Source organism: Gouania willdenowi, chromosome 7 (genome assembly GCF_900634775.1).
Source record: "Gouania willdenowi chromosome 7, fGouWil2.1, whole genome shotgun sequence".
Taxonomy (NCBI): Eukaryota; Metazoa; Chordata; class Actinopteri; order Blenniiformes; family Gobiesocidae; genus Gouania; species Gouania willdenowi.
In genome coordinates, this window is record NC_041050.1 from 32,406,010 (window position 1) to 32,422,640 (window position 16,631).

At 38.5% G+C, this 16,631-nt stretch overlaps 1 protein-coding gene across 1 annotated transcript in view; it reads right to left on the reverse strand.

Moving 5' to 3' along the window:
- The window catches only part of noc2l (NOC2-like nucleolar associated transcriptional repressor), a 28,191-nt gene that overhangs the window by 7,510 nt on the left and 4,050 nt on the right, over positions 1 to 16,631 (reverse strand). Inside the window, exons 5-14 of the mRNA XM_028452624.1 lie at positions 16,516 to 16,606; positions 16,320 to 16,398; positions 14,477 to 14,587; positions 14,178 to 14,291; positions 13,905 to 14,093; positions 13,562 to 13,701; positions 11,207 to 11,318; positions 9,457 to 9,570; positions 5,541 to 5,642; positions 5,240 to 5,383 (exon numbers count right to left, since the gene is read on the reverse strand). Coding sequence (XP_028308425.1) covers positions 5,240 to 5,383; positions 5,541 to 5,642; positions 9,457 to 9,570; positions 11,207 to 11,318; positions 13,562 to 13,701; positions 13,905 to 14,093; positions 14,178 to 14,291; positions 14,477 to 14,587; positions 16,320 to 16,398; positions 16,516 to 16,606 — 1,196 coding nt within the window. The remainder of the gene's footprint in view (positions 1 to 5,239; positions 5,384 to 5,540; positions 5,643 to 9,456; positions 9,571 to 11,206; positions 11,319 to 13,561; positions 13,702 to 13,904; positions 14,094 to 14,177; positions 14,292 to 14,476; positions 14,588 to 16,319; positions 16,399 to 16,515; positions 16,607 to 16,631) is intronic.

Consider the following 16,631-nt stretch of genomic DNA (forward strand, 5'->3'; position numbering starts at 1 on the left):
GATTCACTAAATCACATGATCAGTAAAAAACCCAACATGACCAGAGTTTAGAAGTTGCCAATATATTGGATCAATATCGTGCAGTCAAACAATATAGTAGCGCGATATGAAAACATAGGGGTGGGCGATATGGACCAAAACTCATATCTCAATATTTTTTCTTAAAATCGCAATATACGATATAAATCTCTATATTTTTAACTCTATAAAGTCTGAGCAGAACGACAATTCTGGGTAAAATTTAAAACACAGACACATTATGTGCCACTTTAGGCTTTTTCTCTATTAAGAAACAGCACGTGCGAGTGAGTTCTGTAGTGTGGCTTGTTTAGGGGACGGTCTGAGTTAGGACACATTCAGAAATCCATCTAATTGTGCTTCTAATGCTGCTCTGAGAAGTAACGAAAGCAACAACTCCTAAAAATTGTATTTTAATACAAAATAACCTATAAAAACATATCTCAGAAATACCAAAAACTTGTAAAGGACACTGTTTGACTGTACTCTATGATAATATTAAATACTTGTATAATGTGATTTGTACTGTGTGATTGTGGAAATAAAAACAAGTTAAGAAATATATAAATATATCTCGATATAGGCAATAATGTCATCTTCTATATTGCCAAAATAGAGAGCTTGATATATATAACCTATCGTTTATATTACCAATGTAATGTGTGTAATCTTGGTCCCACTCTGCTGTTAAAATAAGCAACCAGTCTAATCTACTCACAGCAATGCTGCTACTTTGCAGTAGCATGTTTACATCACCCAGAGACACTAGTTTACTGCACCGTTAGAGGAGCAGCTAGCCCTGGTTGACGTGACTGAAGTAGGTCCACCTTGTAAAAGCCACCATCAGCTACTGAAGCCACGCCCACTGTCAACCACCGGGATGGGCTGGTCAGATCCAGCCTAACGCTACATCCTTTAACATCGGCCGGGCCATGCTTGAACATGAGTGTTAAATGTTTAGTTTAGCGCAACAAAGATGCAGAAAATGGACACTATGGTATGCAGAGGTGAAACGCTGCTTTTTTCGTCCAGATTGGGTCCCCCGGAATCACCATTTAGTCTGGTTACGAACTGCATCACTACAGCCAATATGACTCTTCCAAGCAAAATAGCTGAAAACGTGTCTCACAAATGGAAGTGTTAATTTATCTCCTACTGCTGTAGAAGGACTTTTAAAGAATATAACTTAATGAAACCTCTACTGTCATACATGATCTTTGAAGGAGCTTGCAGGTACGGTTGAAAATGATAGCAGTGGCCATTATTGTTGGCTTTTGCGCTCCCTGGTGGCATTTCCACATACAAATCAGAACTAAAGCCATCAAGAGATTAAAAAAATTGCGCAATTATTAATCATGCTCTGTAATTAATTAATCTCTTTTTTTTAAATGCACCTAAAAATTCTTGAGAAACGCTCTTAACTTGAGGTATTTTCATTTAAATTACATTATTGTGGCAGATCAAAAGATTGATATATAACAAAGTGGCTTTATAAAGTCATGTATTGTTTTTAACAGATGCAGGCGTAGACATTTACTGTACATTCCTCTGTATTTGCGACTAGTTCCAAGGGCTACGTGTCATATTGCTGTGCACTTTTGTCAATCTCCAAATAATAGAAAATACAAATCAAATAACATATTTAATGTCATAAGTTAGCACATCATAAACAGTAAGAACGCTTTTTTCTGACACCAAACTTGTTGCTTTCTGTCTCCTTCATATAATATTTATCCAGTGAGTTTGTTCATTTGTCAGTCACGGCGTGCAGCATGTAGCAGCTAGCCTCTGTCCGAGTGTCCATGCTAGCCGCTACATTGGAGGTGGTAGCGAAGGCTACAAAGCTCTGACAAGGCAAACTCTTTCTTACACAGTTTGTACACAACTAGGCTTTAGTTTTCCATCCGGTATTTTTATAAGCCAAAGTTAACGCAAACGAAGCTGAGCAGCTCAGTAGTCTCCTGTCTTGTATTGTAGTCTGTGCATCAGTATTATGGGTATACCGAAAACACTTAAAATAAGAATGGTTCCACGCTATTTGGAGTGCTTAAAAAAAAAAAAAAGTTATTAACGGCGTTATTTTTTTAGCGCGTAAATTTTTCCTGAAATTCATTAATCGCAATTAACACGTTAAAGTGACAGCCCTAATCAGAACACGTGACAACAGTATATGTAGCAAAAGTCATGAAGATTCTTCAAAGAGAAGTAGCATTCATTTTGCAGTTTTTCTTTTTTGTTTTAAAAACTTACACAAACACTGATACTCTAACATTTTCTGCACAAAACTGTGATGATCCATAGCTTGGCAAATTGTTGTAAATCTGCTCCTTTCTGTATTGATATGAAAGAATTGACCAGTCAATGCAAAGTTATAGAAAATAATCAAGTCTTAATATAAAAACTAAGTGGCCTTTGTCATAACCTTCGAAACAATATTTGGAAAAAGCTTCTGCAAAATCAGGCGTTTTAGGCCATAACAATCGCAGAAATTGGTCACGAAATCCTAAAGGTACTGAGAAATTGGAAAAGGTCATGTTACCAATTTATTTATAGAAACCATTTTTATACATAAAATATAATGAATAGCAATTTTCCATTTATTTCATGTAATTCTAAGAAAGAAATACTATGCCGGGATATATTTCGTTATCAGAACATAAATCTACTTATATCGTGTTATAACATTTTCTCCACATCGTACAGCACTATATAGGATATTAAATTGTCTTTTTTAGAATCCAGCTGACACGTGCTCAGAGATGGACAAACGTGAGGTTGAAGTGAGTCTGTCAATGAGGAGAAAAGACCTTAAAGTCTATGTGGATGCTATTGATTAGGTCCAATCACATTAACTGTTCAACAAATCCAATAATGACCATGGCCTTCTACGACTGCTGGCCTAACACATTTAGCATGATTTGCACGATAGAGATGATGTGCAATGTGAGCGTGAAAAAATGAAAAATGACAGAAAAGCTACAGGTCACAAGTATAAAGATGAGAGAACGGCAACCCAGAAAGAAACTTGGACAGAACGTCATTAATTAGGTTTTGCTCTCAGTGTGGGTGACATGTCAGCAGGGGGGCAGGTGGCCTGAGGGGGGCCGTGGCCTTTTACATAGTGGCAGCAACAGGGCCATCACCTTCCTTTGGCCCGTGGCGACACCTCCACTGTTGCCATGATGCTGGGGAGTTAATGTCATGGTGACGGCCTCCACTGGGCCTGGAGCCGTGCTGTCTGTCTACAACACTTTGTTAAAACACACGCGCGCGCGCGCGCACACACACACACACTTAAATGTCTGTGTACACACAAACTGAAATGTGGGTGGATGTCTTAAGTTTCAGCCTTAATTATTCTTAATAAATGACACGTATCAGGCAAAATCACACACAAAAAAAAATAATCAACAAACATGACAGCAGACCAACACAGACAAACCCTCATTATCCACAGACATTTAAGCAGCAGCGTCTGGTTCAGAAGCCCAGAGGTTCTAGGGGTTTTCTAGAGGGAGAACTCCCATCATATATCATCTAATGCTGCCTGCAGTGTTTGAGGGTCTGCAGCAGCTTCGTCACCTGGACCAAAGCTTAAAGGAACAGTAACTCATCACTGGGTCAAGGTCATTGCCCGACCCCTATGATAACCTTTGTTCTCCTGAGCTTAGGTAAAACTTAGTTGCATCATAATGCATGGTAAAAAGTCATTTTACAGTGTATTTTCTCAATTCATCCACACATCTCGGCCCCTTTTCACTGCTTTGTGTCACCTTATGACCACTTTTTTATGATTTATGGTGCTTTTTTAACTAACTGTGAATTAGATTACGAATGCTCAAGAGTCCGGCCAAAACAATCGTTCTACAATTCACCTGCCTGCTCCACCGACAACTTTGTCTGTGTCTTCAGACCGGACCAAACGCAGCAGATTTTCCGGGCAAATGAATCCTGGAGCGGTTAAAACGCACACTTAAGTATGTTCCAGGTAATTTATTTTGGAAAAAACAAAAACCCACTTCAGTTTTTGTTTGCAGAATTTCTTTTTTTCTTGACAGGCCTTTTTTAAAAATCAGTGTTGAAGTGCGTCACAGTCGCCACCGGGCAGCGTATTTACTGCAGGGCAGGAGGCTGCAGTTAATAAGATTTTCTAATTCCTAAACTAATGAAATCCATTGTTTTTCTGTTACAAACTCTGACTAAATTTAATTACGATCAGATGTGATTAGAATAATATTCCTTGACAGCCTGAAGTTCTGTGAGTAAAGAGACTTCAATTTGTTGATTATTCTTACTGGGATAATCAGAGTGTGATATTATCTGCGCTGGACGCTGTAAATTGGACATCAACCCCCACTTTGATCATGAAGAAATATTTGTCAAGTATTGTTCAAATACTTGTCATTTACTAGGGATGGTTAGAAAAGTATTGATCAAATGGTGTCAGAGTACTAAAGTCAGCAACAGTAGGAATGAGAACAACTGACCCATTTATTATGAACCAATAGGTTACATAAATTATGACAACCATAAGAATATGATGTTTTGTGTATATGAGTGCTTATATCAGAGATTTTAGACGCAAACCACTATAATCCAGTGCTCTTTTATTGTTTTGCCAATATCCTAGATAAATATCGGATTGGGACATCCTTTATAAGTAATGCACACAGTTGTGACATTAATCATCGTCATGATTTGTGAAAATTGTACCGACCATATTTGTCTGCCCAGATCATGAAAAAGACGATTAAACATTTTTATTGAAAGTAAATCTAGTAAGTTATGCAATTTATTGTGAAAATTATTCCTTGGATTTGTATTAAAAGTTAAAATTGTGAAACAAAAAAACTTTTATCTTACAGTTGGTACATCACTACTTTTTATACTGTTAGACTTGCCTAATAGTGAAGATTTAAAGGCATCAAAATTCCCCTCAACATTTGGCCTGTCAGCTCTCAATGGTCTGATTAAACGACAGCAATTATCACTTTATTTTTTGTGTTCACCTCATTTCAAACACAACTGGACAGTTCAATCTAAAGCAATTGTTTAATATTCTGGCACTTTCCATAGTAACATCACTGTCATTGTGATCTTGTGTGACATAGTTGCTGCCGAACGTTTGCAGCAGATTTTCACAGTTTCAGAAACACAGGTTTAACGTCACTCTCTGACTGTTGCAGCTGCCCAACGGTGCGTACAGACAGAACACACTCACCACAGCGGCAGTATCCGCCACTCCAAAGGTGGCCTTCTGTCTCCGTGCTGTGATGTAGCTGCTGTTTTCCTGTACCTTCTCCAACAGCTGGCGCACCGGCTTGGAGTAATTGGCCACTTTGCTTTCCTTCAGGAAAGCTTTCAGCTGCAGGGACGCAGAGGGAACACAAAACAAGATCATATTTTTTATCTACGCAAAGCATTTAGGCACCAGAGACGCATTGAGGAACTGAAATCTAATCAGGAATTTAGGTAACAAAGTAACATGATGCAGCTTTGTTTCAGTCCAAAGCTTGATGTACCTGTATGATGGTGGGAAGAGCGAGTTCAGGGAAGCTGACTGAGCTGGCCTGAGTGTGGAAGTATTCCAGTATGAGGTCATACAGCTGGTCGATCAACCCATCCTGAGACAAAACACATTTTTACTGTCATTAAATGTGTAATATTGAATTTTGGTAACACTTTACTTGAAGTTTCATACATAAGGCTGACATTACGCTGACTTTAGCATAAATAAGGTGCCATGACGGCCGTTAGTGTAGTTTGCTAAATTATGACACCTTTTGGAGCTATGTCGGCATTTTTTGGGTTGGGTGGAAAGATCTAGTGGAGTTAGGTGGGGTCAGGATTAGGATAACTAACAACACTCAATGACAGCCTTCATGTCACCTTGTTCATGCTAATGACAGGTGTCATGTCATAATAATGACAGCGTAATGTCAGCCTTATGTATAAAACTTCAAGTCAAGTATTACCAATTTTTTTTTACATTCGCAAAAGTCACAGGCTCATATACAAACGCAAATTAAATTTTCTTTCTTGATAAATCGCCATGTGCGTGCGTGTTTGTTTTCCTTGTCACCCGTCTCCAAAAAGGCTGGAGACATCGTCTCTGCAAGATTGTTCCATAACAGAAAGAAAGGAGAAAACTCTTATTCAGGTATCAACCTAGCAGATCTATATGTGTGTGTGTGTGTATATATATATATATATTTACAACATATTCTGATTCTGTTAAGTTCTTAAATCCTTTAAAAGTAACAACACATTTATAAAAGTGCCCAGTATGTTTTATGAAAATAAAGTGTACAACTTCCAAGCGAAAATGCATTGAGGAGTGAGTTTAACAAGATCTGATGGTGCGTTCAATGACACCTAGTTACCGGGCGTTTACGTGCTATGCATGTTTGCACAATTAAATAGGTTTTTCGTTAAGAAACATGATTAAAAAATTTATTTAGACATTTTTTGGATGGATACGATGACTGCACATTTTTTTTCTAACACCCTTATTATGTATGCATGTAAGATATCTCAGCCAGTTTGTAACATTAGGAAACAGTATAAAGTAACCAAATTACCTCAATAGGTTTGCCAATACAGCATTGCAATCTATAGCCTAGAAAATATGGTACATCAGTATTTTCTTTCTCAAGAAAGTGGATTCTGGGTTTAAGTCACTGGTTCAAAATGACACTCAGGCACTTTTATTAACTCGCTCCAAAATATCAACATGTCACCATTTTTGGCATTTTCTCTCATGAGGGACAGCACATGTGAGTGAGTTCTGTAGCGTGGGTTCTTTCGGGGCAGGAGCCTTGACAGACTTATTGATTTGGGTTGCAGCAGCTTGATAAAAAAAAAAAAACTGTCTATGATGTAATTTTTTTTAAACTTCTGTTGTTGATGGTGAAAGAGATTTGTCATGCTCAAACTTTGAATAACAACGTGCTTTTGGCATTCTGTGTAAATTGCATTTTGGTGGCTAAAATCCGAACCCTTTCCAAAAAACTTGTGATTGTGCTTTCTGCTGCAGACCTGATGCTCCTCTCCAATAACTTCCTTCTCATCCACAACAAGCACAGATGGTGCACTTGTTGGATTCAGATGGTGCACTTGTTGCTGAACATACAACTCAAAGCATTCATTATTACACAAGTTTAGTTTTTAAGTCTATAAATGTGATAATTTGCAGTAAATTAGAACAGTGCCCGTCAGAAGAATGTATTCATATAGTGGGAGCTTAAGTAGAGTTGTCAAATATGATTCTACCTTCAAACACATAATGAGTACTGTATGTGTTTGAAGGTAGAATCTGATAAGACACATACAGTAAATGTGTATAAATAAAACCATTTAGTATTTCTTACTGCAGGGGTGCTTATCTTTTATGCGCGTGTGATATTATGTTTATTGGATGTGTTGAGGTCCTGTTAAAACCTTTCCTGTTTGTGGTTGGGGGGGCGGGCGCACAGGGGAGATCTGTAATCTCCAGGGTCGGAGGCTGCTTGTCCTCCGGGGTAAACTCCCGTAGACCTCATGCTTTTTAATGATGGTACAGCGTAGAAAGAACAGGCCATTTTGCTGTTGTAGACCTGCACTTTATTGACAGGCTGCACTATATAACATAAGACTCGCTACCTATCCCGGATGCCGTGGCGGACTCTATTTATAGGCACGCCCATGCATCTCACTTCCATGGGCTCACTCTCACACATGCATGCGCATCAGCCATATACATGGTGTGGCGTGTGAGCATGTGAACAGGTTGAAATGCGCGTCTCTCACACCCAATGCGTGAGACTTGAGAGCTTTGGTAGTGTGTGTGAGGCTCAGACGCCCCTCCCCCCTCTCATGTCAGTCCGTTCTAACCCGCGTTGATTGATTTCAAAATAAAATGAAAATAAACGTTTTGAAATGTAATCACCAAACTCCAAAATAATGGATGCACACCCTCGGGTCATGTACAAGCTGTTCAAAAAAATTCAGGTCCATCAGACACTGCGTCAGGGAGATATGCGCTCCACACACGTGCACAGACTTTCCTTGTATTTATAGTGTGATTTAAATGTTGACTTTTTATCCAGCACTAGCAAAAGACAAAAAGCATCAGTTAAGTGAAACTTTCATTAAGGGACAGGAAGTTAGTCTGCCTCGCAGTAGTTTTTTTTCATACTTTTAGGAGTTGAGGTTCAATCAGATCCGGTTCTTTGGTCAGGTCAGCAGTGTATTTACGAGGCTGGGGTTTGTGGCAGCCATCCAGGTGACAGCAGTGAAAACGATCCTAGCGAATGGAGCGCAGGGATAATCCCAGGGAGCCGTGTTGCAATCCTCTTGGCCACGGCGCTGAGCGTGGCGACTAGTCGCCTGTTTTAGAGTCTCAACAAGGAGCTTTCAGCCCTGCCCTCAATCCCCTTATGCACACACGCCAGCTAACACTGTTACTGTGAGTCACTGAGCAACACAAGAGCATCATCTAATCAGCTGTTTGTACTGTTAGTGAAATGCTGACAAAAAGGCAGCAAACATTAGTGCTTTAATGCACCTTGTTGACTCAGTGTGCCCCGAGTATCATTCTACATCAGTGTCAAACTCATTTGACCTCAGTGGCCACATACAGTGCACTTTGTTCTCAAATGGGCTGAACCCATAAAATAATGTACTATGAATAAAAAAACAAAACACAATATATCATTTATTTCAACACAGTATTTAAAAACCTTGAAATTGAATAAAATAACTGCAATTTAAACAATATTATGCCTCAGCTTATTTACACATGTGCATTTCAAGTTACAGACCACAGAGGATTTATACTTCATTTCTTTAACAAGACCAAAACAAAACAAATACAGAATCGTTTTTGCAATAACATTGTGCATTATGTTGTTCTCCTACTCTCACTGAAAGAGTGTGCCCCCTGTGGTCAAACATGAAACTTGTGGTATAAAAAACATTGTGTTATGTCAGTGACTTGCAGTTTTATTTTATGGTCCAATAAATAAATTAATTTGATCACCTTCTTATATTTGGTAAATTGACCTGGTGGGTGATAGACCCTCTAGTGGGCTGTGGGCCGCCTGTTTGATACATCTTGTTCTATTGCACTTCCTGTATGCATATATTACATGGTATTTAAAGTGTGTGAAACCTTTTAAATTTCAAGGAAAACTGCATGCATGGAATTTTAGCATGTAATAAAAACACACGCTTAGCTGGCAGCGAGGAAGTCATCGCTGTAGTGACATTATTCTGACCCTTTTCTTAACTTTCTATTATTGATACTTTTTCAAATTTACAGAACAAGGAATACAGCCATATATACGTATGTTGATCATAAAAAATAAGAATGAAAACATGAAACAGGGCATTTTAAATTGAACATTTGTTTTAAAACAGTAATCTGTCAAACCTATTCCCTCAGTGTTTGCTACTGACCTTGTAGGCTTTCTCCATCAGGTTGATCTTGTTGAGTTTCAAGATGACTGCAAAGTTGATTGGTTTCTTACTCATCCGACCAGGTTTCTTGTTGAAGTCCACTTGCTGAAAGATCTATAAAGAGACAAAGACGTTTAACCTTGATGTTTCATAACTTTACAGACATAATGTTAATTTACAATATACAGAGTGGAATAATGTACACTGTTACTGCTGTGAAAGGCCTGAAAAGAAAACATGTTTACTTTATAGTAAATGCTATGCAACATTTTTTTTTAATGTCACTTTATTTCAAGGCCACTTATTGAGTTTAAAATCGTTTTGTTTTTTAAAAAAGCTTGTGCAAACAAAATGAGGTTGTTCTGTTGCCCAAATTATTTGTCAAAAGATTCTACTAAAATAAACTGATATTAAAGACCTTACTAGAAAGGTCCAAACGAGAGACGTAATTACTTTTAGAACAACAGTGTTTCTTAAGTTGAGTGTGTGTAATTTTTTGGCAGTCTTCATCTGACAAACCTGCCTTCTTGCAGGATGTTTTGATACTTGATGTTTTAAACTGATAATGTTAAAACACTTTAGTCATAATGAAATTAAACCTTTTCATCTTAGTCTGATAAAGTACATACTGGGCACTATATGGCTATTGTTTTACACAATAGTAGCTTCAGCCCACAGTGTATGAATTGTGTCCTGTATCTGTGTATAAAGCTATTTCTGACTGTATGCATCTTCCATTGTGTGTATGTGTGTGTGTGTGTGTGTGGGGTCGTTAATGTTCTCTTTTTTTGCAAGACAGAGCAACCCTTCTGGCCTGCGCTGCCTGTACAAACATAGGATGTGGTGGCGGTCTGCGGGGGAGCCAGAGGGAAGTGGGAAGGCATGGGCCAACCCAGACGTGCTCACGCACATGCTCACAAACACGTTCAGCGACTCAAGCAGGAAGCTCAAATCACCCCCACCCCCTCCCTCGGAGATACAAGAACACACACAGGCGCAGCACACACAGGAGGAAGGGGCTGCTCTAATTAAAACAGAAGCAGTGTAGCTAAGCTCTGCCTTTACAAGAGGAACAGTAAGGGGAAAAAAACAGGAAGTATTGTGCGTCATAAATAAACACAGCTTGGTGTGAAGGTACGGGAGGGCTGCGAGTGTGAGAGCGGGCCAGAGGCAGGGAGGATGTGGTCTGCACAGCATGTTAGGACCAGAGACTAAGCCACAACCATGCCTTTACCGTCTCGGTCAAACTGCTGCCTGCACACAAACACAAAGACACACACAAGGACACTGACCACTGCCTCCATGCTTAGCGGGTCCCTGCATGTAACTCCTCCACAACAAACAACACAATGTGCACAAACCGAGGACACAAAAAACCACACACACAATCATGTGAACAACACCTGACTCACAGAAAGTGTTGCTGGTTGGTGACTTGTGATTGATCTGATAACAGAATCAGCTCAACACTGAGATGTTTCCTGCTGAGCTCTGACAGTTTTGACCGTTAAGAGTCAGGATGCACTGATGATATTTTTAACACAACAAACCACTGAGAGTGGTTTCATTACATCTACCATTTCACTTTTTTAACTGAAACTAAGTGAGCCCACTAAAGATTACTTTAGATTACTTGACTGGTTATTGTCTAAACAACTTCAGAACAGGTGGTGGGGAAACCTAAACCAAGACTTATCTGAGCTCATGGGTTCTGTAAGATCGTTGTATTAGTTCATCAGTCAACTCTTACCTCCAACAGAAAAGGTAGGACGGGCACAAAGGTGTTGGTGCTGCTGGACAGCAGCGTGAGGACTCTGCAGCAGTGCATCCTCAGTGGGTAATATCTGGCTGTGGGGACCAACCTAAGAAAAGAAATAGTGGTCAGTGTCTCCTCCTGCTGGCAATAAAATGTAAAGAGGTACAGCGGCTTCATGTGACTATCAGGTCTGGATAACCAAGGCACATCCCAGAAACCATGATTTATTCACAACTCAGTCATACTGCTAGAGGTGAGATTCAACAGTAGCAGCAGTGCAGCTCTTTCAGCAGCACATTCTGGCCATTTAAAACCAAATACAAAAGAGAAACCTCACATTTCAAGGTTAGCATTTTACTGTAGTTTATTTTAAATGAAAATGTTAAGTTGCCAAGTGGATATACAACTACGTTAAGTAAATACAACACCACCCACAGTTTGTTTGAATCTACACAGCCATAAAACTCAACTTCCAGCATCTGCAAAATGATGAACACAAACTGATTTTACAGTTGTATGCCTTTATTAGTATACGAGACCTACTTTTGTTGTACTGCTGGCTAATGTAAAAAAAAAAAAAAAAAACTAAAATTGGGCTCCAGCATGACACAGAAATGCCTCAGAGAATGTTTTTGGGACAATATCACTTATTTACATATTTTTTTTATTACTAGAAAACAGGTGATTGAATGTCTAGAAAGTGAGACACATGGACACAGTTGTCCGGTCCACCCATAATCCTGTTCAAAATCTCGTGTGATGTGTTAGGTTTGTGTAGTGATCAGGTTATCCTGTGATTGAAAATGAATGCAAAGCTTAATCTGAAGTGTGTTTTTATGGTGTTGGGATAAACAAGCGGTTCACAACTTTTAATAACTATATTAAAATCTGAAAAGGCACTAGTACAAAGACAGGTTTAGCTCTTGGTGTATTGGCTGAACTGGTGATGAATTTAACTGGTGACATGTCATTGCAGAAACATAGCACCTCTAATGACACGGCTTTTTGGGGTTTCGTGCAAAACATAAGGGTGATTCGCTGGTTGGCAGTAATTAAAGGTTTCACAAATAACGTTTTGGGAGCAAATCACATGTTTTCATGATATTTTTCCTGCTAAACGGATGACTGAGGGTCTAGCAGAGTGGCTAACGTTACCCCTACAATGTAATCTTGCGTGATTTCAGCATACCATTCCATTTACGTAAATTATCTGAAGCATATAAAATGTTAAATAATAATAGTAGTTGACTGTTTTAAAGCCTCTTTGATACAATTGTGAAAGCCCTAAATTATGCCTAGATTTCTAGGCATAATGACATAAGCTGTCATTGAATTTACACTTTTAATTTCATCACTTTCAACATCTTAAGCATTAGTTTACACCAGGGGTGCACAATACGTCGATCGCAGAGGCATTTTGTGTCCATTGCACACGTGGGCCTCATAAATGAATGAGAACGGCACCGTCACATATACCAGACATGAAACCAAACAATTTAGCTTTTGACCTCGATTTGAGGGGGCGCTAGCGCACCAATCTGTTCATGTAAATCCTCTAATAATAAGTAGAAGAAGATTCTCCTCCAGCCCAGAGACACTGACCAGGTACATTTATTATCAGCATCTTCAGACAACCAAGTGTGTGACAGCTATCGAAGTTCTTCTAAAGAACAAAGTGAGCTACAAATACTGAAATGCTACTGACTGGATCCGCTAAATGTGGTTTTTATTGTGGACCTTTGATGAAATGAGCAGCTGTGTTTGGTGCTTTGCATTTTCAAAATTTCTTCATTGTATTTTTAAAAATGTATTTTAATCAAATGTTTTAAGTGTTACTGTTTAAATATCATTTTTGTATTTTAATACAAAAGTGGAACAACAGAGCAGAGCAGAAGTCAGCATCCAATATAAACATTTTTAAATCCAAGTTAAATGAACTCTTTTTCTCTACTGCGTATGACTGAGGGATATTCTTAATTGATTTAATATTCTTATTTATTTTTTAAAAACTTGAATATTTTCTGTGGAACATTGAATTGTTTTAACATTCCTGCTTTTCTCAAAATATCCAAACAAAAACTTTAATGTCTTGATTGCATCAAGTTTATGAAACTTTTTGGGGACCTATTTTAAAAGATTACACGATTTGTAGGTATTAGGGTCAAGGATCAGAAGTCATGTGATATACTTCACCTAGATGTTGGTAATTTATAAATAATCACAAGCTAGTTAGAAAACGCTGGTCTTTCTACCAGGATGGGGAATGGGTTGATGGGTTGGTGTGTGGCGTGAAATAAAATAATATTTCAAATGTATCAGATCATCTAAAAAAATAAATAAAACACTCACTTGATGGTTCCTAGTATGACTTGGCAGAGAGGGTAGATCAGAGGTTGGAGGACATCACTGGGGTACAGGGTGCTCAGGACTCGACACCACAGATACAAACAGTGGATAAACTGCCAGTTATACACTGACTGGTAAGTTTCCTGTTCACAAAAACATCATACAAGCATTCCATTAATCTCCAACAGTTCATCTTTAAGGGAATAATTTGGACTTCGAGGGGAAAATTCCTTTTTTCCCCAGCATTAACAGAAGCTGTATTTAAAACTGTTCGCCATGGATTAATCTCAGCAATGATTTGACTCCCTCCTGTGAGGTCAATTAATATATTTCAAAGAAAAATGACCTTTTTCTTCATGGTCATTGCATTTCTGAGGTGGATGGCCAGCTGTCGAATATAGATGAAGGCGTGTTGATAAGCAACCTGTGTGTCCAGGGCGTACATCTCTGTCAGAGTTCGCTGCATGAAGTTGATCATGGGCAGCATGTTGGGAGATGTAAACTTGCAGTTTTGTACGTAAGAAATGTACATTTGCTGTGAAGAAAACACAAACACGTGTTCATAGAGAAGAGACCTGATCAGACAGTTTTTAATCTCCCGACCAATCACGAAGCTCACCTTGAGAATTGGGTTGAGATACGTGTCCTGTTTGTGTCTACAAATCTTGTTAAGAGCCAGAAAGGCAAGGACACGACTCGTCTCCTCCCCTGTGCTCCACTGCTTCATTAGTTGCTGGAGACAAAAACAAGAAAAGAGCTCAACCTTAACCTTCATTGAACATTTAAAACCATGTTTGTTTATTTATGTAGGACAGTGCATTTTATAAAATACGCCAGGATTTGCCAAAACAGCTAGTTTTCATCCACAATCTTTCAGTACCTGCTTTTATTAAACCCTTCAAGGGCTTGGTACCCTACCTTGAGCAGATGACGACATTGTTTGGGCAAACAAAGGTAATAAGGAATGAGCTGGTTGACATGCTGCAGGACGGCGTTGATGACTGTCGCTTCAGTTAAAGATGAGAGCAGCTGCAAATGGAGAGCAGAGAAACAAGAAAAGATCATTTCAGAAGTTTTCTGAGTAAAAGGGAAAAGCAAGAAATGAAGAGAGCTCTGGAATACAACATAATTTATCCTAGTGACTTTAAACCAACGTATAGGAGAAAATCAGTGAGACGTGGCTGTGTAAAACAGTCCAATTCTACTCCGTTCTTCCTAAATGTTGCGCAAATAATTCAGTGCTGTTAACATTTGTTGAGTAAACAGAAAAAAAAGGAGGTCACCATGACAATTGGTGGCAGTAATTAGAATAACCAGGGTTGGGAAAACGCGCTCCTTGTCGTGTATCTGTGTGATTGCGCGAGAGTTGAAGAACACACACACACACACACACACACAGGGAGAGAGAGAGAGAGAAAGGAACAGCTCTGTGTGCGTGCGCGCGTGTGCGTAATAAGTCCGTGTGAATGTCGTCATGTTTATGCCTCCGTCCATCCATGTCTGTTAAGGCTCTTATTAAATAAATATCGACTCTAGTCCGGATGGACACCCTCGACTATTGAAAGAATTTGAAATTATAAACACAGATCTGCTTTCTTTTATGTGGGCATCGGCTAGTTTTTAATGCACTCTCCATGTTTAAAATGCCTTAAATTTTTTTCCATACACTTACCTGTTTAAAGGATGATGGTGTTATGCCTTATATTGCACGTTGTTTTTATACGATTCAAAATTTTATTTAAGGATTGGATTGACACCTCAAGTTGTTTGTATTTAATGAGCAGAAAAATGTTGCGCTAAGTGGAGAGAAAAGTTATTTGTCTCGTCTTTTTCTTTGTTTTCCTGCTGATCCGAAAAATGATCCGATCCGTGACTCAAAACCGTGAGCTTTTTGATCTGTTGCACCACTAGAATTAAGGGATAAAATAAGAAAAGGAAAAATCTAAAAAAACGATTAAAAAAAATGGAAGGTCAGCCCTTAACATGGATGTTAAAAAAAAAAAAAAAAAAAAAAAACATGGATGTTGGGAAAATAAAAATTAGCATCAGCTTGACTTTAACGACCAGATTTTGTGTGTGTTTACTTGCGAGTATATCGCTACTCCTCAATCACATGCACAAGGCACATTGCTTATTACTGGAGTATTGAGGCCACGCCCCCTGCCTAACCCTAACATAAACCCCGTTTTCAAATAAGAGGTCAGGGAGATGAGTAATATTTTACAGAGTCAACATTGATGTTTTTGTTGTGAAGGAATTCATTGTTCACTCAAATAAAACAATGAGCTGTTTGAGCAGTTATTGTTATCAGTGCTGCAGTTTTTACCACAGAGATTTTCTGTTATTAAAGTATTGCGTTAAAATCAATTTTCGATGTTTAGGATCATATTACTTATGGCAAATCCTAAAAACAAGATTCTTACAAAACTTCAATAATTGTAAGGTCCTATTTACAAATAAATCTGTTGAAATGTATTATTAATTAAATTATTTGACTTGGATGCTAATATTTTTGTTTGGATATGATACAGATTGATCCCCAGTTATTTCCAAAAAATAATTCCAATGAAAAGTTTCAATTTTTGAATATTAAGAAAATTCTCAAGCTCAAGTTCCCGAGGAAATTTACCACTCCTAAGCATAACAACCTGCAGCGTGCCTATTGCCGTTTACAGTGTAGAATAAGTTACAGCCCTATTTTTTCTATTATGTCTGCCTTTGGAGAGAGGCTTAAAATGAAAAATAAACACACAAAACATACCTGAACGACTCCACCGAGATACATCTTAATGTCAATCTGATTCTTTTGCCACTTAGGACTGGACGAAGGCAGCACAAGCCTGGGAGCAAAGCACAGCACAAACAGCTACATTTTACAAAACATACTTTCATAAAAAATAAAACAATATATAAAATACTTAAGCCTAAGAGAGACAGTCTGATGCTTTTCTCCTTACTTTCTCTGGTCTTTATTGACCTTCAAGCTCAGCAGCTTCTGCAGCATCGCATAAATGTCTTTGATACAGAACAGCACCAAAGCATTAAACACTGCAAAGACAGAACAAAAGAAACC